Raw genomic sequence first — 21,224 nt, forward strand, 5'->3', positions numbered from 1 at the left:
CCCAAAACTGCGCTCCGCTCCGACTTCCTCCACTCCCCAGCTACATTCCTTTCTGGAAAGGAAACTGGCATCCCATAAACCATTAGAAGGAGGGGGACCCACCCGAGTTAGTGCACCCCAACACGCATCAGCCACAGGAGGTCAACGTGGGATCCCCCGCCCTCCCCGCCCACCACACACCCCGGGGGGAGAGCACCCCAGCCAGACAGGACCCCCGACAGTCCCCCTCCTCATATTAGTAGCACACCCATCACTGCTGTTGTTAAGGCAAGAAACACATTTATTGAGAGCACAATAGGGTGTGCCAAGCCCCAGGTCAGGCGCTTTCAAACCACATCGCTCACTCCTCACAACAACCCTGTGAGGTAGGTGTCCTCAGTGTGGGCCAGTGAACGCTCCGCGGTTCCCCCAAGTCTCAGGGCTCCTGAGGGGTGGGCAGGGGTCCAGCCCACGTGTCTGAGCCTCAGATCAGTGCAGTCCATCAGTCAGAGGACGGGTGGCTACCCAAGGAGAGGCCAGGAGGGCTTGCCCCTCCTCGCAGGGGGCGGCCCTGGTCCAGAGTCTTTGGGTCCGGCCTGTCCCGCGGGAACGTGTGCAGGGTGTCCCTGTGGCTGCGGAGGCTGAGAGAGACACAGGTGCAGATGAAGGGGCCCGCTCCCCGTCTCACTGGCTGACAAGAGTTCTCATGCAGACAGGCAGGCCGGGGGGCGAGGAGAGCAGAGCAGCCCCCGGGACTGGACGCCAATGGACAACACAGGGAGAAGGCCCCGGCTCCCCGCAGCGCCCAGGAACCTGCTCCAGCCCCATCTAGCTAGTGCCCCTCCATCTCTGGGCTCCCCCACCCGCAGAGACTTCCAGAAGCATAGCCTTAGGACCTGACACCTTCCTGCACCCGTGACCTCTGCAGGTCCTTACCTAACCACCCCCAGATTCCGGATCACTTGGCCTTTCTGAACACCACCCAGCTCTCCTGCCCAAACCACTGCCAACTAAACTTGGATATTCTCTAAAATATTAGCCTCTCCCTCCTCTGGGGGTTCCTGGAAGTTCTCCCTGATCCTACCTCCCCCACCCACGCCACCCACCGAACCTTGTTCAATCTCTATATTTAAAAGCCAGCCCTTCCCTCCCTCCCTCCCGGCCTCCCAGAGCCGGCCGGGTGCTTCCTTGACATCCTACACACCACACACCACTCGGGTCGCCAAGGTTCTGGGGAGCACAGGGCTTCAGTGACCAGTGCCCACAGGCCACAGGGCCCACCGGAGAACAAGGGGTGAGGCCACCGGTGTGCCAGGTAACAAAGCATTTATTTTCACAGAAACAATGTCATTGAATCCCACAGTAACCGTGCCAGGGAAATGTGACTATTTCCAGGGTACAAGGGAGCAAAAATCAGCCACGCCCAAAAGTGGCCTCGAACCCAGGCCTTGATTCTCGGAACCAGCATACGGGGTGCAGCAAGGCGCACTCTGCACTCGGGGCTCACCGGCGTCCTCTGAGCGGATTCTATTGTTCCGTACCCATTCTACAGGTGGGAAAACCAAGACTCGGGGTACCAGTGACCTGCGACACTGGCAAGCGGTGGTGCCAGGACCAGAACTCAAAAGAGCAAGACCTAGAGAGTCCCGTCCCTCAACCTGAGCCCAGGCACCGTGCTTTAGGGGGTGAGGGCAAATGAAAGGAACCTAGGTCTGGAGTCCAATCCCCACCTTGTTTTGGGGGTGCCTACCGCTGCATCTCAGACTTGGCCCATGCCTTACAGGTTGTCACCCACAGTGGGGAACAAAGACATCTCAGGGGGACACGTCCACAGTCCCAGGGAGGGTATGGGCAGGACCAGGGCCTCCCTCAGCCTGGGCGATACCCAGTGCCACGTTTCCAGAAACACCTGGGTCACAACACAGACGAGGACACTTGAGCCTAAATGAAGTTTTATTCTAGACATAAATACATCCAAAAATGTGCAGAAGACAGACATTTCTATCGGGAGGAACCCTCCTCTGGGCTGTACCTTCCCCGGGCGGTGCGGGAGAGACCCCCACCACACGTGGAGACCCTCGGGATTTGCCCTGAAGAGTCTTTGCCAAGAAAACACACTTTCCCCCTAAAGAAACAGTGTGGACTCGACTCGCCTATTAGCTGTCAATTCATTTCTTCCCGCCCGGGAAAAACCCTGCCTCGTCAGTCCGTGAGCGTCTATTAGGCGCCTACTAGTGCCTTGAAGGGTCAGAGAAGCACAGATCTCACCTGCCCTCAGGAAATGGGGACCCAGTCCTGCCCATTTCTAGGGGTGGTTGGGATATCAACAATGAGTCACACAAAGGCCTAAGCTTCCAGGAGCCTGAGGCCCATGGGGGAGCAGACACCGGAACACAGAGTCCCCTGGGAGAAGGGCCCTACCTAGCTGTCCCTCCCATGGGGTCCCTCAGGAGCCTGGAGGCAGGGCCCCCCCGCCCCGCCCTGCTCAGACTTGTTCTCAAGGATGTGGGATGTCCACGGGCCAGATGGCAAGAACGACACAGCGCGAGCCCCCACAGCGAAGCCCAAGGGAGGGGAGGGTGGGGAGCTGGTGCTGGTGCCCCCGCGGCAGATGCAGGTCTCGCCTGAGGCCAGACCTCACAATCAAAGGCTAACAGAAGGGGCGCCTGGCTGGCTCAGTGGGTTAAGCCTCTGCCTTTGGCTCAGGTCACGATCTCAGGGTCCTGGGATCGAACCCCTCATCAGGCTCTCTGCTGAGCAGGGAGCCTGCTTCCTCCTCTCTCTGCCTGCCTCTCTGCCTAGTTCTGTCTGTCTGTCAAATAAATAAATAAAATCTTTAAAAAAACGCTAACAGAAGTGGCCCGGTGGCCAGCTGCGAAGGCCATAAAGAATGGCCAGGTCCTGCCCACCGAGGCTATGCAAGCAGGAGGCAGAAAGAGAGGGGGGCCAGGGAGGCTTCTGCTGGGGGAGGGCGGGGCAGGAGAGAGGCTGGGGTGTAGAACTCCAACCCACCCGTGGCAGCAGAACGCTGCTCCCCTCATGCAGGAGACAAGGACCAGGCGAGAAACTCAGGGGTCTCCTGAGATAACCCTCCACCCCAAAATGACTCCTAATACCTCATTTAATGCAGCCAAGCTTCCAAGTCCCACTTGGAGCCAACCGAGCTCAGGAACACAATTGACCCCTGCCAGGGGTCAAGAACACGCAGGCCAGCAGAGGCTGGCCTCAGTCACTGGGAGAGCCTGGCCTCCAGGGTCAAAGGGCACCGTTCAGCCTGGCTCTGATCCCCCGCTGTCTCTGATCTCAGCTCCCTCATCGAGACACTGGGCCCACACCCCAGTCAAGCAGGAAGCTTGTGGGGTGGAGCGGCTAACAGCCCAGCCCCCAGACCAGACTGCAGACTGACTTCTCCACCTTCCAGCCAGAGAAAGAGGGAAGGGGGGGTGGTGGGAGGAAATAAGGAACACAAGCCTTTCCCCTGCAGGGCAGAAGAAGATGTCCCTCTTCCTGCCTGGCAGACTCGACCTTGGGCATACACAGACGTCTGCAGAAGCCGCCCCAGACATGGAGTCGACAGGTACAGCAAAGCCCCAAGCAGTCCTCCCCAGGCAGCAACAACCTCCATGTGAGAAGCCGCAGCCAGGATGGAAAGTGGGACGAGGGGGAGGCTCCAAGGAAGGAAAAAAGCCGTCACTCATTCATCAAACCAGATTCACCCTGGGCCAGCTCGCTAACTGCTTACAGACCAGACCGCTCAGCCTCTGTCTTACACGTTCCTTTGACTGCTGAAACACAACCAGCAAAGGTTCGGAACTTTCCAGACAACCCTCAGCATTCGACCATTCCCAATGAGAGCCAGAGTTGGATGAGCTCCGTTGAAATGGACCTAGTCCCTGGCCTCACAACCACGCAGTGGAAGGAGCTTTCTGGTGACCCAGCAGAGAAAAGGAGACCGAGGGTCAGAGAGAAGTGACTCGCTCAGCACTGCCCAGATCGCTAGGTGCCCCCCCCAACCGCGCGGGGGTCTGCCAGGTTCTAATTTCTAACACAGAACACAGACGGCTGAAGTTTCATCACACGGCACCCCAAACGAGAATCCTGGTTTTCCGACAACACACGTCATACAGAAGTCCGTAAGATACAATACAACAATTGTTAACAGGTTCATCAGGAGTGAAATGGAAGCTATTAGGAAGGGTTTTAACATCTGCCGCTGGCGTTTGGTTACAGTTTGTGGTTTGGCCATTCACCCATGCGTCCAGTCAACAAAAATGGAAGGTGACCCCTACCACTGGCTTGGTACTGTGTTAGGCACCCGGGCTGCTGGCATTTGAGCCCAAATGTTGGTAAATGAGAGAGGGGACATTGCAGTGTCTTTGATGGCCGGTACCTAATATTTCGGTGGGCGGTAGCCAGGCGGGGCGGGGAGGCAGGCCCTGCTAAGGAGAGATCTCTTACAGAAGGAAGGTGCGTGTTAAGTGCCGCCCACAGGCCAGACGCAGCGGTAGGCTAGACCCAGTGGGTGCTTCCAACCTTTTACAGAGGTGAGCGTGAAGGCGTACCCCAGGGGGGCAAGGGTGTTGCCCAAAGAGGCCCCCATCCCCCTGGCATAAAGGTCCCTGCCAGAATGACTTCTGTCTAACCCACGACGTCACGCCAACGTCGCACCCCACCCCACGATGCCCTCTGTCCGTCTGGCAGAGCGATTTCCCGCTAACCTGCTGAGTCAGGCTACCCCCTCCTCTGCCTGCCATCCACCCCCAGCAGCCCCCCGGGGGCACGCACACCGCCTGGTCAGAAACCCAGTTCAAAGCCTTGGTTACAAGAATCCTCACAACAGCCCTGCGAGGTGGGTGCCACTGTCCCCCCAGAAGACAGACTCAAGCTGTCACGGTCAGTTTAAACCACACACGTTTGTCCAGCTCCGGGGTCCTGGCTTTGCCCACTACGCCCTCTCTCCAATAAAATGAATAAACCGCAGAATTCTAAGCAGAGGCCCCAAGACTTCTGCCTTGTTCCATACGGGCAGCAGTGAGCTAAAGGGGGCTGGGGTCCCCCCCAGCCTGGGACCCGCGTCAACACTCAGGGCCGCGTCCAGGTTGGCGAAGCACCGCGTGTGTTGGATGCCCAGGTCCGCCAACAGATCATTCCGCGCAGACCCCCGCACGGGGCATGAACCCGGTCACCTCTGTGTGCAATCATCTCTCCCAATTTTCTCTAAATAGAACCCACCATTAACTAATTTCGAAAGGGACAGGAATGGCTCTAGGATCACCACCGGGCAAGACCAGGATTCTTAATGACTTAAAAGCCAGCTCGCAGCCAGAAGCAGCCGTCCATCCCAGACCCCCTAGCCGTCACTCCGGCCTCTTAAGGACACAGGTTATGATTTCTGAACACCTGGGGACACACTTTGCTGATTACCAATCAACCTCGTTTTGTAAGGAACAGAGTCAGGGAGGGCAATCAAGCTTCCCATGGAACTTGGGTCTTGAAGCTGGGGGAGCTGAGCCAAGGGCCGAGCCTTGTGCTGACACAAAGACGCGGCCCCCTGCAGACGGGGTCGTCTTTTCTTCCAGGAGGTGGTCATCGGGATGAGTCCCTGGGAGCCAGCTCCAGTACAGCACCGGCTAACTTGGAAAAATGGGGTGCGGACTGTGAAGGAATGAAGTGATGAAGGAATGAAGGGGTGAGTTACAACCACTGCCATCTGGGGGAGAAGCAGGGAGGCTGAAGGCAAAGCTCGTGGCAGGGACCATGCACCAGGCAGGGCGGCCTGGGAGGACTCCTCCGCGCACCGGCGGGGGGCCCTCTCGGACCCCGGTCCCGGATCCGCCGCGGTGGGTGATGCCTGGGAAAGCACCATGGGGACAGAAAGCCGTGTGGGTGACGGTGGCAGATGAGTCCAGCTGGGACGTGCTCAGAGCAGAGACCCCGGAGGAGAAAGCTCTAATAAGGGTGTTCGCTTCATGACCACAGCCCATGGCGCTACACAGCCCGCCCAAGATGAAAAGGCTTGCTTTCAGGGAAGGGAGAGGCCCAAGCACCAGGTCAAGAAATGGAGGCCAAGTGCGCAGATGAATGGACGGATGGGTTAAATCAACGCTGGCAGTCACCGCTGGCCTCCCAAGCCTCGACGCTGGGACAGACAGGTGCGTGACTCATTCTGACGCAGGCAAACAGCGCTCAGTGCTGTAGTAGAGGGCTCGGCAGGAAGCAGCAGGGCATGTTCTGGAAGGGAGGGCAAGCCCTCTGTGGGTGACATACCCTCCCCAAATGGTCTCGATGGCCTTTGAGCCCAGGTTAGTTTGTGGTGGGGCACGAGCGGAAACCCAAGAAGACTATGGGGTCCACCCAACCTGCTCCTTGGATCACAGAATTTAATCGCCCCATTGAAGAAAACCTGAAGGGTTCTCCACCAATCCTGATCCAGTATGTCCCATCCGTCTAAGGACTCAGGGGCATTTGCTGACACATCACAGGACACTGGGAGAATGCTAAGGACAGCAGATGGCCTCTCCTGATTCCCTACGAGGTGGCAAATGACGGTCCAGGGGGCTGGCTCCCTCAACAGGAAACAGGGCTGGGTGTCAGGGCTGGTGGGAAGTCACCAGCTCATGGCCCGAGATGCTGGGCATGGTTCTCTGGACCTCGGAGGATCAAAGAGCAATTCCTGTCCCATGAGAGTTCCAGAGAGTGTGGTATAGTTTATAAGTCATAAATGCATGAACCCACCCAGAGGATGCGATCTTCAATGCTGTCAGGCTGCCAAATGGAAAATGTCCCCACCCCCCATCTCCAGGAAGAAGCATCCTTCCAAGACCGTCTAGACCCACCCCACACCTGCTATGTGAATCCCCTTTAAACTACCCCCATCAAGGGTCTGCCCAGCCTGCCCCCTGAATGCCTTCAGTGACAGAGGGCTCACTACATCCCCTCCCATTCCATCCTTGACCAGTCTCACCAGAAAGCCATGACCCCAATGGACTTGGACAAACCGTTCACAGAAGAGAAAATACAATTGGTTAACAAGGATACGTGAAAATGCTCAACCTTCATTAGTAATCAAAGCAATGCAAGTTAAAATGACAGAAAAGCACTGTTTAACAGAGAGAGAAACTAGCAATATCTTAACAAAATGCTAATACATTGCTGGACATTGTAAAATGCTCTAGGCCCTCGGAAATCCGTCAACACCCGCACAGACTCTCCGGCCTTTCGCTTGAGCAGCTCGACCCCAGAAAAGCCAGTCACATCCCGCTCTCCCGCGTTCCCCTGTCCGGCCCCCACGCGGCATCCACACCGTGGCGGGCACTGGGGGTACAAAGATCAATCTGGCAAGCCCCTAGCCCTTCAGGGGCTCACAGTCTAGCAGGAGAAACTGGCATGCCATGAAGCAGCGGTCATTTCGGTGTGAAGGAAAGCAATTCGTTAAGAATGAGAAAGAGCGGATGTGCGCAAAGCCAGTCACCGTGGTGGGATTCAGAGCGTTAGGGGAAGAAACAAAAAGATGAGTTATACGTCACAGTAGCAAGTAGGCATTGCAAATGATGACCTGTAACCGCTCAATGGGACGCAACACAGCCAGTGAGGCGATGTGTTTTTTTTTTTTATGGAAAAAAGAAAAATGCTGATGACAAAACCATTGCATGGAAAATGCAGGATATATGTGGTGAAGAAGGCGAGGTTTAAAGGTTTCAAAACTGAATGCTTATTAAAAAAAAAAAAAAAAGATGTCCATTTTTTAAAAAAAGTATGCCCACAGACAAGAATGCGAAGGGGAAAGAGACAGCGGCGTGACGTGGCAGGGTGATGGGTGACCTCCTGCTCTAGGTCATGTGCCATCCACACCGTTTACATTAGGAACACAAGGGGGGCCTTGGCCTGTCTGCCCCTGAGGCCCGGCCTCCAGCCTCCAGCCTCTGGAAGGCCAGCCCTGGGGCTGAGCTTCCAGAGGAGGGAGTTGGGAGTCACAGAGGAGTCTAAGGGGGTAGGATTTGTGCACGGAGTGCATGCAAACGTCCAAGTCCAAGAGAGAAAATTGGCTCTCGTTTTAGTAAGTTAAAAGAAAGAAAAACACACTGAAGAAGTGCCCTGATCAGAGGGGAGCACTGAGATCCCAAGTCGGAGCTCGTGGGTGGGTCGGGAACGATAGGGGCCCCACGGGAATCCCCACTCTGGTTCCTGCAGCCCCTGTTAGGGTGGGGGGCATCAGGGGGGAAGCCCTGTCCTGAATCTCAGCACCCCAGAAGTGGAGACCCTTAGAACATCAGATTTAAAACTCTAAAGGGCCAAAGATTCTGAGGGTCCTGACCTGACACCCCTCACACCTTCTGCATTCCCAAGAACAGACAATCGCCTGGATCCCAAACCACACACCCATCAGGGCACCCGCGGGTCTCCCTGGAGCTTCTCTCACTGGCTCATTTCCAGCCCCTGGGACCCCTCCACAGCCCCTCTGACACGGGGAGAAGGCTCCCCCAGAGGTCTGTTCTCTTCCTCTGCCTCCTCCAGGCGTTTGGCTGTGGCCTCCTCCTCCTCCTCCTCCTCCCTGCACACCCAACATTTTAATGCCTTCCTGCACCTCAACTGACTTCAAATAACCACAGAAAGGTTCCCCTGCCCTGCCCCACCCTAGTGCACATGGTGACCTGTGGGCTGGTCAGGGAAGCTCTTTGGTGGGGGGGGGTCCCTGGGTTAGCAGGTGCCTCAGGCTTCCTGAGCGCAGGCCCCCAGGCTTCCAGCCAATTGAGGCAGAGCCCAGAGACCCCGGATTCCTGAGCCCTGCAGCCCCAGCATTAGGCCCACATGGCCCTGCTCCCATGGCCCAGGCATGTGGTCCTGGAGGCACAGAAGGTAGCTCCAGACGCATGAACGCCATCCTCCATTCCGGGCTACCGGAGAGGCGTGGAAGTCACCCCAGTCCCCCTCACTCCCTCCTCACGTCCTATCTCGAACTCTACAGCTATGAATCCTGAGCCCCCCTGCACTGCCCCGAGTGAACGCCTTCAGCATGGCTGCACCCCCCAGCAGCAGTACCCCCACCCCTGCGCCTGCTCCCACCCAGTACCCGGAGCCACTGCAGGCGTTAGCCCCGCCCTCGCCCCGCCCCGGCCCGCCCCTCTGGTGTCCGCGTGCTCCCTGCCCCGCACCTAGGCGGTACCTCCTGCTCAGGGCACTTGTCACAAATCCAATTTTGGTTTCACGTCCCGAAGGGACACTGAGGTCAACAGGGACTTGGGTTGTAGTTTTCGCAGACAAACAGGCACGTAACACACAACTGCACAAATCCTGTCCACTACAGAGAGAGAGGAGACCGGACAGACCCCGGAGGCCCGGGGTTCAGAGATGTCAGTACACAAGACCTTCCCGACCTGCCGGGGGCCCCGAGGGCAGGTCAGGAGGAGAGAAGACAACCCCAACGCACAGCCCAACGCAATCGCTGCCCAATACAGAAGACATCAGAGAACAGGCGGGAAGACAGGGAGGCCTTGAAACGGGCTCTGGGGATGCCATGTCAAGGGGGCTGGGATCCCGGGACCACATCTGCACCCCGGGCCGAGGTGCACCTGCCCTGCACTGAGAAAGGCAAGCGGCCACCGCTAGACCAGGCTGGAGGGCGCGTGGGTACCTTCCAGAAGGTTTCATGAACAAGGTTTCTGGTGACCCGCCCCTGGGCGCCTGGGTCACGAGGCTCCTGGGTCAACCTCCGCAGGCGCTCCTGGCCCGCCCCCCCTCGCCCCCGCACACCCCACTGCAGCCCAGGGGCGTCTCCAGGGCCTCCTGCTCCCTTGCCCTCTGCTGCCCCCTGGCGGGAAGAGCCTCCCTCACAGGTGACCCAGCCCAGGGAGGGGCTGAGACCCCCACCTGGCCCCGCACCCCTTGCTCACGCAGCCTTCTGCAAGGCCCCGGCCTGAGCCTGCCGCCTCCCCATGGCTACGGACAGGGCACTGCCCACAGGCGGGTCGGCGTCTGCCCCCACGATCCATCCGAGCGGGAAGCTGAGGCCCTCCCAAGGTTACGGATGGGGACACTGAGGGTCGGAGGAAGGAGGGGAACCGCCGCGGGGCCAGGACAGAGCCCAGCACTCCGTGGCGGGCCAAGTGCGCGCGGCAAGCACACAACGTGCCGAGAGCCACCCTCTCCCCACCCTCTCACTCCGCCGGCTGGACTCCGGGCCCAAGAAACCCCTGCCTTCCTCCTTTTCCTCCTCCCTTCCTCCTTCTGTGTTCCTCCCTTCCTTCCTCCCTCCTTCCTCTTCCTCCTTCCTCGTTCCTTCCCGCCCCCCTTCCAGCTCCTCCTCTGTAGTCTTCCGCAGACAGAGCCCTTGGGTGTGCGGACTCCGCTACACACCCCTTAGCTAGGTGCTCACCTCGCATTTTCCCCCCAATTCCTTTCTCTTATTTCTTCCCAAATCTCACCTTCCTGACTTTCTATCAGTCCTCCCCGCAGGAAGATGAATCCAGCTCCCCCATCCGGGGCCCTCCTTCCCTTCCTGGTGCCCTGTGAAAGAGCCCACTGGGTGAGCCCCCACCTGGGGCACACCAAGCACCAAGCACCACGCCCCGCGCCCATCCGCCAACTCCCTTCCCGGCCCTGAGCCAACTACTAGATGTTAAGTATTTATTCTCTCCTCTCCGACCCCGCTGCATCTACTTCGTGGAGGTGCGAGAAGGCGCAGCCTCGTCATGGGGCAAGCGATTTCCTTTACTTTTCGTTTATGCTCTGAGGGGAGTAACGCATTCATCTATTTAAGGAGAGTGTCTATGAACTAATTTTATATAATCCCTGGTCGCACAAGCTCTCCCAACTCTCCATGGGTCACTGTGCCTGTTTTCACGTTTATTATCTTCCATTTTTGGTCTTTTGCTTCTTTTTCCACTCCCTCCACTTCTCTTGTTCTAGAAACAGGGACTGATCAATCTCATGGACCTTGAGGACCGAGCAGCTCATGGCTAACCCTAACAGACCCTGCTCTTTTGGACACACCGGCGGAGACCATCTCCGGGGTCCTCCCCTCTGCCTCGGCTCTCATCCCCTCTTCCCCTCTGTGGCTGGGTCCCTGGGTCTTTTTGCTCTTGGGGAGGGGGGAGGTGCTCAGGTGCCCAGAGTCAGATGAGTGACAGTCCCAAGGGCAGTGCTCTCCTGGTAGTCCCTGGCATCTCCGTTTCTAATTCAGTCATCCCTGGATCCATTCATTCTTTCTGTCACCCTTTTATTTCAACATTTCTTCTTTTATTTATGGACCTCAGGTGCACAGAATTGGATTAGCCGTCATCTGTGACGCCCGGAGCCTTCGCAGCGCCCGTGGACCTGAGGCTTCCTTTTGTTCATTCATTCCTCGCACTGGTGATTCGGGTCAGGATTTACTTCCCCGTCTCCAGAGCCCAGTTTTGAATCAGTCGCAACTCCGGGCTCACGCCGTCTGCTCGGGGTCTTGCTCTGGTGCGGGCCTCTGTCTCTCGTGGGTCGTGGGTCGGTCTCTTTATTGATGGTCACGTTTTTATCATTTATATAACTCTGGGGCCCCAGATCTGAATGAATGTGGGTGATCGGTGCTAAGCCAGTTCCCTCTCCTAGACTTCATTGTTTGACCTATTGATTTATTACTTTTTATAGTTTTTTTTTTTATTTTAACTTTTTCCTCTTCTTGATTGTTTTGTTTTGTTTTCCTCCCACTCTTTCAATCCTTCTCACTCCCTTTCACTCTGCGGGAAATCAGACACCTTCCTCACTGGGTTGAGAAAACATCAACCTGTTTTCTCTTCTGCTCCTTCCCTGGAGCGCTCACGGAACCATCCAGGCCTTCTCCGTAGTTAAGTAACTACTCTTTTACCCCAGAGTCAGGTGTGTCTACACAGAACCACGTACCCGCTCATCTACTGCCCACCGTCCACCCCACCCCCAGCCCGTTCTCATGCTTCTCTCTGCCTCTCTCCTTTCTCGCGTTCTTTCGCTCTCTGAGACTCAGTCGCGCAGACCCCTGAATCCTGATGCCTCCTGCAAATGGCCATCCCTGACCTCTGTGGCTCCGTGGTTCCTTCCTTCCCTCCTTCTCTCCCTCCTTCCTTCCGACCATTCTCCCTTCCTGTTTTCTTTTTCTTTATCAGCTACTTGTTCCACTAGTAATGGATGTGAGCGCTCGGACTGACCTATGACCATCCATGGTTCGAGCCCACCCCCTCCCACGGATCTCCGCCCTGGCCCCCATCTCTCTGTGTGGTTGCCAACCACCCTGAGAGCTGTCCTTCCCTCCAATGCCAGCTTTGCTTCCCCCCTCCACTCTCCTGCCTTCCTTCTCCAGGGGCCCCGAGATAGTGAATGATAACCTGCTGCCCCCGTTCCCGGCTCCCCTTCACTCTGCCCCTCGCTTTCTCTGGGTCCTGAGTTACTTGCTGATTTACAGACGTCTTCCTTGGACAGCACCCTGGCTTGTGGAACTGGACTCACTCTAACTTCTGCTGTGTGCCAGCCCTGCACCCCGAGTCCCACCGCCGCCTACCCGCGTGAATGTGCGCCCATTCCTGGACTTCTGGACCTGCTCCTTTTCCTTCCGTGCTTGATTTTAATTTGGATATTTTACTTTATTCTCCCTTATATCCTTTCACGGGACAGACTCAGCTCCCAGGACTGGGGGACACCACAAGCCCCTGCCACCACGCTCCCATCCGGGGCTAGGAGTTTCCACCCGTCACTCTCTCTTCTTGGCTTTCTTTCATTTCGGTATTTATTCATTTACGTGTGCCTGGAGCTAGAAAACTTCTGGTAAAAGTTAACTCACTTCTTTGGTGTCCTGGGTCCTCTCTTTCTCTATTTTTTTTCTTTTTTAACCTATTCTTCAGACTCTTGGCTGCTGATTTATCTGTCTATGCCAGGAGGCCCCCTGCGGACTCATTGTAACGCCTGGTCTGCGCTCACCGATGTACTCCTCCTTATATACTCGTGCATGCCCTAATTTAAGAAAATACTAGTTCTTCCTTTCATTTACTATTTGCTTTTTGCCGTGTTCTCTCTCCCTCCCCCCAACTGCCTGCTCCCCCACACCCCCTCTCGTACCTGTTTCGTTTTCATGGGACTCACCCTCTCGTTCTCACCGGGGCTTGGGCAGTCCTTTCAGTGACCTTCTCCTTAGGCTCTTTCATTTTAATTGTGCTTTGACACACCAAAAGCCACGTACAGGACCCCAGTGAGACCGGAGGGAAGCGCGCACCATGAACCTGTCATCGAGATCCTTGCCCTAAACCTACCCATCACCTCCAGAAGCTTCTTCCCGCCTGGAAGGATCGTTATCATCGCCATCATTCCTGATCAGAACACTTCACAGAAGATCTAGCCTCCTTGAGGGTGTGTAAGCGCATGACACGGCCCTGTGGCTACTGGCTTCTGCGTTTCCACCCCTGGGTCCTTGGCTCTCCTATCTACATCTTATTCTTTTACTGGTAAACTTCAGGGACTGTCTATTTGCATCACACCTCTCGTGTGATGACCCACATAGACCCACACTATGTCTGGGTCTGTGGTGACTGGGTGTTGGCTGGCGAGTGACTCTTTACACACTGACTGCACACTTCACGGACTTAGAGATCAACGGCCTTCGCGTCGCACAGGATCTCGGTCACAGCACTCCCTCCCGGCTTACTCCCTTCTTTACCTGGTTATGTGTTCATCCACTCCTTCCTGCTTTCACTCATCCAGCCACGGGCCCTTATTTGGCTCAGGTAATGGATACCCATGAAATGACCTCCCAGTAAGAGAAACAGAACACCCACAGTATCTCAGACCCTCCTGCTTTGCTCCCACCAAGCTGACCACCGAGGCACAAGCCACAGTCCCTAACACATACACATGGCAGATGTAGGCACAGGCAGAGTCAAGGTTAGTGCAGCCGGCCTGCCCCCCACCCCCCCACCGCCCCCAGGGCTCACGTCCTAGACCAACCGGGACAGATATATAATTAGGGCCAGCTTCCCCAGAACCCCTTGGCAGGGCAGACGCATCCCCCCTGGACCCCAGTGAATGGCCATCCCCATGAGAAACCTGTTTCAAGACCCCAGAGTACACAGAGACACACACACACACGTTGTACACGGTCCCCCCAGTGGGAAAGGACAGACATGGCGTTCACTTCTAAATAGACGGCTTTGTCTGTAGCAATATGAAAATATTTTGGCCTTTCAAGGCAAATACAAAAGAAACTACCCATTACCATTGCTGAGTGTCTCAGTCCCAAACAATAAAGAACTTGAAGAGGTTTAGCCGGAAACTTTGAAGACAGAAAATCTGCCCATTCTGTTTTCCAGACATTTCAAGGGGGTGAGCGAAGGTCATTGGAGCTGGAAGCCCGTTTGAGAGGCTGGTCCCTCGGCCTGCGTTTTTTCCTCAGCCCTTTGAAGGGCCCCCCAGCTCACAAGGGCACTTCCATCCTAGTCTGCCCTGGGGCACAAGAGCCAAAGGGACACTCAATAATGAAAGGGCCATTCATGGAGAGGAGCTAGAGAGAAGGAATTCTTTGGGGGTCCGGCACTCGAAGCCGCCTATAGAATTCTTTTGCCACAGAGACAACACAAGGAGGCTGGGGGTCCTGCCTTACAACACAAGCCCCCCCCTCAAGGTCTGCAATCAGTTTGCCTCACTGGGCACCCACCTCCCCGTGAGCAGCCCCTTGGCCAGCGCTCACCAGGCCCCACCCACCCAGGCCTCGCCTGGCCATGTGCTCTGGGCGGCAGCCCCCCCACCCTCAGTGACGAGCCCACAGATGTGTCCCCCACACCCCAGCAACTTACGATTTGAACGTCGGAGGGTGCTGGGTGGCGCGTGAAGGTCTCTCCTTCCGTGGAGGATTCCGGGTGGGGTCTTCAGCTGGAATCAGAGCACGCAGGGTCACTGGTTGGAAACTCACCCAACTAAAGCAGGGACTCCCCAACTCCCCAGCAAGCGGGGAACTGGTGAAGTCAAGCATTTCTCTTTTCCGTACACGCTCGCGGGCCCACTCACCTGCCAAGCTCCCCGCCCCAGCCTCAGCGGCGGGCAGAGTGGACGGGCACAGGCCTAGAGGCAGGGATGCGACTCCTGAACCAAGAGCCCTTGGCTTAGTGCGACGCATGGAACTAAGTGCCAAAGACTCAGAGCGTGAGTGACAGCTGATCTGAACACCAAAAGGGTGCGGAGCAGACTCCCTGGAAGGGCATCCCACCATGGAGAAAGAGCAGCGCTGAGACACAGCGTGTCCTCGGGCCAAAGTCGACAGGGCAGGGTGTGAACGTGGGTAGGACTAGAGCGGTAGGCTGGGGACCACAGGCTGTGGTGTCTTGAATGGACAGTGTGTCCTAAAACTGTGGCACACAGTCAGGGGACAGAAGACCGTGGTGCCTGCAGAGATGCCTCCTCTTTAATGATTACATGCACCTTTCAGTCAGCACCGTGACAAGCTGTGTCCAGGCACGTCAAACCTTATGTTTCAAGCATTTGCCTTAAAATTTAAAAAAAAAAAAAAATGAGTTCAGTAACAGAAGTTACTTCAGGGGCGCCTGGGTGGCTCAGTGGGTTAAGCCGCTGCCTTCAGCTCAGGTCATGACCCCAAGGTCCTGGGACCAAGCCCCACCTCGGGCTCTCAGCTCAGCCGGGAGCCTGCTTCCTTCTCTCTCTGCCTGCCTCTCTGCCTACTTGTGATCTCTGTCAAATAAATAAATAAAACCTTTAAAAAAAAAAAAAGTTACTACAGATCTGTCAAAACACACCAACGGTCCCAGAGGTAGGAGGGAACCCAAAGAATGGCGTAAGTGCTGGGCTTCAGTCCACAGCAACGTGTCGACGACCAGCCGACCAGCTAATCCTGTGCCACACAACGCCATCTGGTCCAGCTGTCAGTGACAGGAAAACTCGGGGACGGGGACAGGTATAGGAATGGTCTGTACCTGGCCATTCCCTTTTTCTATAAACCTGAGGCTGCTCAGGAAAAGAAAAAAAAAATCTATTTGTTAAAACAACACAAAACAGATTTTTCTAAGTGAGTTGACTTTAAACACACGTGTCGTCGAGTCTAGGGAGGGTGAGTAGCTGCGGCCCTCCCCGTCGGCCCCATGAGGTCTCTACAGCTGTGAGGTGGGGGAGGGCGCAGCCAGAGGTCGGGGCCAGAGAGCGCCAAGGCAGGGAGCTCCAAGGTAGGGAGGCGGCCCTGTGCAGCTCCCCCTGCCCTGACGTAAGCCCCGTGGGGTGCCCTCCACTGTCTACACCACCCCAAGACTTGGCCGGGACACCGCGGGGTACGCCTCTTGCTTCTAAATCCTCCTAAAATTTCCTTCCCCGGCCTCGAGCTTCCCAAACCCTGTTTTCCCCTAATCGGTTGATTTTATAACCAAAAAAACAAAAGTCACTAAAAAATAAATAAATGTTAACCGAAGAGTCGTAAGCTGGCAGACGGCCAAAGACAGACTCTGGGTGATACACCAGCCCTGGCCCCCTACCTGGAGCTGGAGACCACCTTAGCTCGTTTCCAGCCCTCCCTGGGACCCTGGGAGCACCTGGGGTGGCCCTCTGCTCGCGATCACAGTCCCAAGGGGACACTGGGACTCCAGACCCTGAACACACAGCCAGACCCTCCTCTCCCCCAGCACTGTCAATTCCCGTGGGAACAAGGGGTAGGAGTGGGGGTGGGCGGAGGAGTACTTTAGTGTGTTTAATAGGACCAAGGAAATCAGGTCGCTTGGGGCATCTGTGTTTTTTCTCCTGCTTCTGCCCCCGGGGCTCCATGAGTGCCCCCCACCCCACTCCCAGAGCGCCTGACAGTCCCGGATTAACTCTGAGGCAGACCCCGGCTGCCTGCAAAGACATGGCGCTGGCCAAGTCAGACCCTGGGTTCAAAGCTGTGTGCAGCACAGCCCTGGGTCTGCCGGCATCGAAGATAACAGAGCGTGGGGCTGGAAGGGTAACAGATGTGGCAGGGAAGCCACAGGGATGAGTCACTGTCTGGAGCCCAAGGAAGACACAAGGTTTCCTTATGGGGTCCAGAGACACCACGGCCACCAGCATTTGATCTCACTCCTAAATGCCTGCCCTGAGCTCCTGATCCAGGAAGCCCTGGTGGACAGCCCAGAAATATCCCAGTGGCTTCCCGGGATTAGCCAAGTCTAGCTCCGGGGGCGCCTGCAGGGCTCAGATGGTTCAGCATCTGCATTGGGCTCTGGCCATGATCCTGGGGCCCTGGGATCAAGCCCCGCATCCGGCTCCCTGCTCAGCAGGAAGCCTGCTTCTCCCTCCGCCCCTCCTCCCCACTTGTGTTTCCTCACTCTCAAATAAATAAATTAAATATTTTTTTAAAAAAGAAAAAAAAAATCTAACTCCTCATCTCAAGGTTTTAAAAGCGGCCAGCGGCCCTTTTCCAGCAGCCAACGGGACCTCCCGGTCTGGCATGGCATGCCTTTGATACAAAGAACTTATGGATGTTTAGAGCGGGGAGAGACACAAAAGGATTATTTTCAATCCAACGGTGATTTCCAGAACTAGAGCCCGTAGTTTATACAAATCATCAGCCTCGCCTCAGATCTCAGGCTTCCCACCTGTTGAGTGAAGACCTCCCTCCCACAACTTCCCTTACAGAGGCAGGCTCTTCGCAAAACTAATTTCCTGTACCTTTGTGAAGACCGGGGGCCTGGACATCACAGACCCATTTATGAAAATGGGAGTGGTAATTGGGACATCTTTTGAAATCACGTCCCCTCTCTCGCCGGCCCCCGTCAGCCCTCTAATTTCCCTTGGCCGGACCACGGAGGATGTTTACATATGCCTGTTCCTGGAACCCGCTCTCTGCTACAGGAGTGGGCAATTAGAGAGAATTAGGGCCTATTTGGTGTATGTTTACGGTTTATGGCTACAGTGGTGGAGGCAGCCTCGGGAAAGGCGGCGCTCGTCTAATTGAGACTAGCGATTTCTCGATTCCTCATTTCTGCTCCCAGGTATTATATTAGCAACCAAGGTCACGAAACAAAGGCCGCAGCCCACAGTGGCAATAACCAGGCACGGCAACGGCCCAGGGCTCCGGGGATTTATTTACCAAGCACAGGAGAAGCACAAAGGGCTACCTAGAGGCGGCTTCTAAGTTGGGTCAGGGACAGGCAGCTGGCACAGGCCTGGTTACTCAACACTATTCCAGAAGTTGCCATCCTGATGGCTTTTTCAGTTCTCAGCTGAGCGGGCGAGGGCACCGGCAGGAGGTGTTGCCCAGCGTCTCATGACCAAAGGGCACGGGCTGAGCCCCAGGGGTTGGCACGGCCAGCCGCATCCTCCTGGGACTGCCGCCACGGGGCCCGTCTCGTTGCACGCTGACCACTCCACAGCCCAGGAAAGTTTTCCAGGCCTGGCCAGCGGCCCACCCGTATGGAAAAAAACGCTCCATAAAATGCCATCCTGGCCCCAGAGTACGCCGGCAAGCCCCTGGGAGCGAGCTTGGGGCGTGAGCGCTGTGGGGATCCTGTCCACGGAAAGCTGACCGTGGGGACTGACCCATGACTACGCTAGTCAAGCTGGGGGCTAGCAGCAGTGGGTTTCACACCCAGGGCCTGCTATCCGAGAAAGGGCACCAGCCCTCTCTACTCTCTGTGTCCTCTCTAAAGCAGAGGGGGTGGGCCAGCAGGGCACCACCAATCTCTGATCTCCTGACTTACAAACCAACCAACCAACCACAGAGGACCAACGAAGCACCTGGAAGGAACCTAGAGCTTCAGGGGGCTCAGCTGACGGTGATCCTGCATTGGCCCATGTTACAATGGGAAAACGGAGACCAGAAAGCTAGAGACGGGATCCAAAGTCACACCCAAAGTTGGGGCTGAGCATGGGCTGGAATCAGGTCACCAAAAGACCGTGTCCAGAACACCCACTCAGAACCTTCTCCACTGAACAAGTCGCGGGTAGTGGGGGTGCGCCCTTCCTCCAGCCAAGAGGCGAGTGGGGGCCCTCTCTGGACAGACCTTCCACCCACCGCCCCCTCTGTTGAAACAGGGCCCTTGCCTTTCCCAGACTGACATCCCATGCTCCTTCTGCCTTCGAGAATACACAGAGCTGACAGGCTACTGCCCCATTCTACAGATGGGGAAACTGAGGCCCAGAAGCCGGCAGCAAGAGGCTCCGGCCAAGATTGAGACAGGGACTCCTTTCCTCTCATGGCTGGGATTTCTGCCTCAGTCACCCCAGAGGGGCCAGAGCCCTCAGCACAGTCGGGGGTCACGCTGACGCAAATTCTGCCCTCCATCTGGCTGGGTCCCCTTGCTCAATGCTGCCCCGGGCCTGTGAGCCGTGCGGAGCCCTGTCATCCTAAGTGTGGACCCTGGCCCCCCATTCGTGACTGCCTCCAGCATCAGGTGGGCCTGGAGAATGGGGAGAAGGCAGGGGGCAGCAGGAGGGGAGAAGGAGCAAGCAGCCTGACCGGCTGGTAGACACGCGGTCAGCCTTCTGCCCCTCGGACCCTCCTCCCGGTCCCCTCCTTCCCACCCTGGAGTCCTGTGTCCCCAGCCCCATCTGCCCGTCTGGTGTTCTCTAGGGCATCAGGCCCGGTTTGATCCAGTTCTGGTTTAGGGGCAGAGGCACAAGCAGTCTGCGTCCTGAGACACGTGCAGAGAAGCCCCAGACCTGGGGAGCAGGAGCATGTCTGGGGTCGCGCTGGCGGGGTGACTGACTAACCGTGCCATTGTGCGGCCTCTCGTCTGCGTGGCGCGGCCCCCAAGACAGACGGACAGACAGACACACACACACACACACACACACACACACACACGCACACAAGGAAGGGGCCACCATGGCCCCAGAGGGCGCGCGCGCACACACACACACACACACACACACACTCCAGTACAGGGAAGGTGACTGAGCTTTTCTCCTTTTCATCTGAAGAAAAGGCACCTTCTATTGAAAGAATGTATTCACAGGACCTGGGAAAACTCCTGTGCACTCAGCCCTCGATTATCCCCAGGTGGCTGTTCTCCACGGGGGGCGCCCCCACATTCCTTTCTGCCTGCGCCTTTGTTCCGCCTCAAACGGCCCTGGGAGCTCCCAGGCTAAGAGTTTCCTCCTTAAGCCCCTGCCAGAGGCCCTATTCACTGCCCGAGAAGGAGGCAAAGGTGGTGGGCAGCCTTCCTCTCCCCCGACCCCCAGGCTGGGAGGACTTAAGAACTCTCCATCTGGATTGTTTTTAAGCCCAAAGAAATTGGAGAGCAATTAAGAGACCCGGGGCTACCCCCCGCCCCAGCCTCCTCTCCCCTGATTAATTCCCCTCTCCCACCCGCATCCCGGGGGGAGGGGGCCCGCCGACCCCAGCCTCAGCTCCTCTGCACCTGCTCCAGCCCCAGACCCTCATGAGCCCGGGCCTCAGGGGAGGGGGCAGCTGAGAAGAGAGATCTTTCTGCAGACTTTCTCATCAGTCAGTTCCCAAAACCATGGCTAGAGCCGTGGTTTCCACTGTTTTCCACAGTGAAGACCGGGATATGGGACTACAGGACAAGCGTCCGAAGAAGGCGCTAGAAATTCCACAATGTATGAGCTCCTCAAAGATGGGTCTCTCACCCTCGCACAGTTGGGGAGCACCCCCCCACTCCGTACCTGCTTCCACTTGGTCCAACTGAACTTGGGACCCCTCTCGCTGGTGCTGCTCTGTCCTGCTAGGGGGCAGGGCGCCGGGACCAGTGTGTTGGTGGGGAACACCTCTGAGGACAGATCGCCCAACAGAGTCCCCAGGGGCTCTCTGAACTCTTTCCTAGCTCTGAAACACGGACTCATTTCACATGCCCCGGCAACACCCGGTCCCTCAGACTTCCCTAAAGAGCCCGGCTTCTCAAGCCACTCAGGACACAGGGCTGGTTCCCCTGGGAACCAGGCCCTTTAGAGCGAGCTGTCCCTCCTTCCCTGCCCACACTTGTGTCTCCCTTTCAAAACGGGAACCCCACACTCAAGATGACCTCGTTTGGAAAGATACAACTCTTTTCTGGAATTTTTCCATCTGCTTACACCCTAGATGGGAGACCAGGCGATGCTTCCTTGTTCTCCCCGTAGGAGAGAGGACAGGGGTTAAAGCCGTGAACGGAAGGGGACCGCTCCTTCCCGGGATGGACTCACACTGTGCTGAACATGGGTTTTCTAAAAAGAAGGGGCCCCAGGACCGCAGGCCTTTCTCAATTCAGCTGACAACGCCGGTCTAGCCATCACCCACTGCCCTTTAACCCTTTGGAACCTTCATTTGTCTCTCTCCACACCCCCTTCTG

The 21,224-nt window shown here is 56.7% G+C and overlaps 1 protein-coding gene across 1 annotated transcript in view; it reads right to left on the reverse strand.

Moving 5' to 3' along the window:
* Positions 1–262: 262 nt before the first annotated feature.
* The window catches only part of LOC122894088, a 33,456-nt gene continuing 12,494 nt past the window's right edge, over positions 263–21,224 (reverse strand). Inside the window, exons 9-10 of the mRNA XM_044231451.1 lie at positions 14,763–14,838; positions 263–620 (exon numbers count right to left, since the gene is read on the reverse strand). Of these exons, the coding sequence (XP_044087386.1) occupies positions 482–620; positions 14,763–14,838 (215 nt within the window). The 3' untranslated portion in view covers positions 263–481. The remainder of the gene's footprint in view (positions 621–14,762; positions 14,839–21,224) is intronic.

Source organism: Neovison vison, chromosome 13 (assembly GCF_020171115.1).
Source record: "Neovison vison isolate M4711 chromosome 13, ASM_NN_V1, whole genome shotgun sequence".
Classification (NCBI taxonomy): Eukaryota; Metazoa; Chordata; class Mammalia; order Carnivora; family Mustelidae; genus Neogale; species Neogale vison.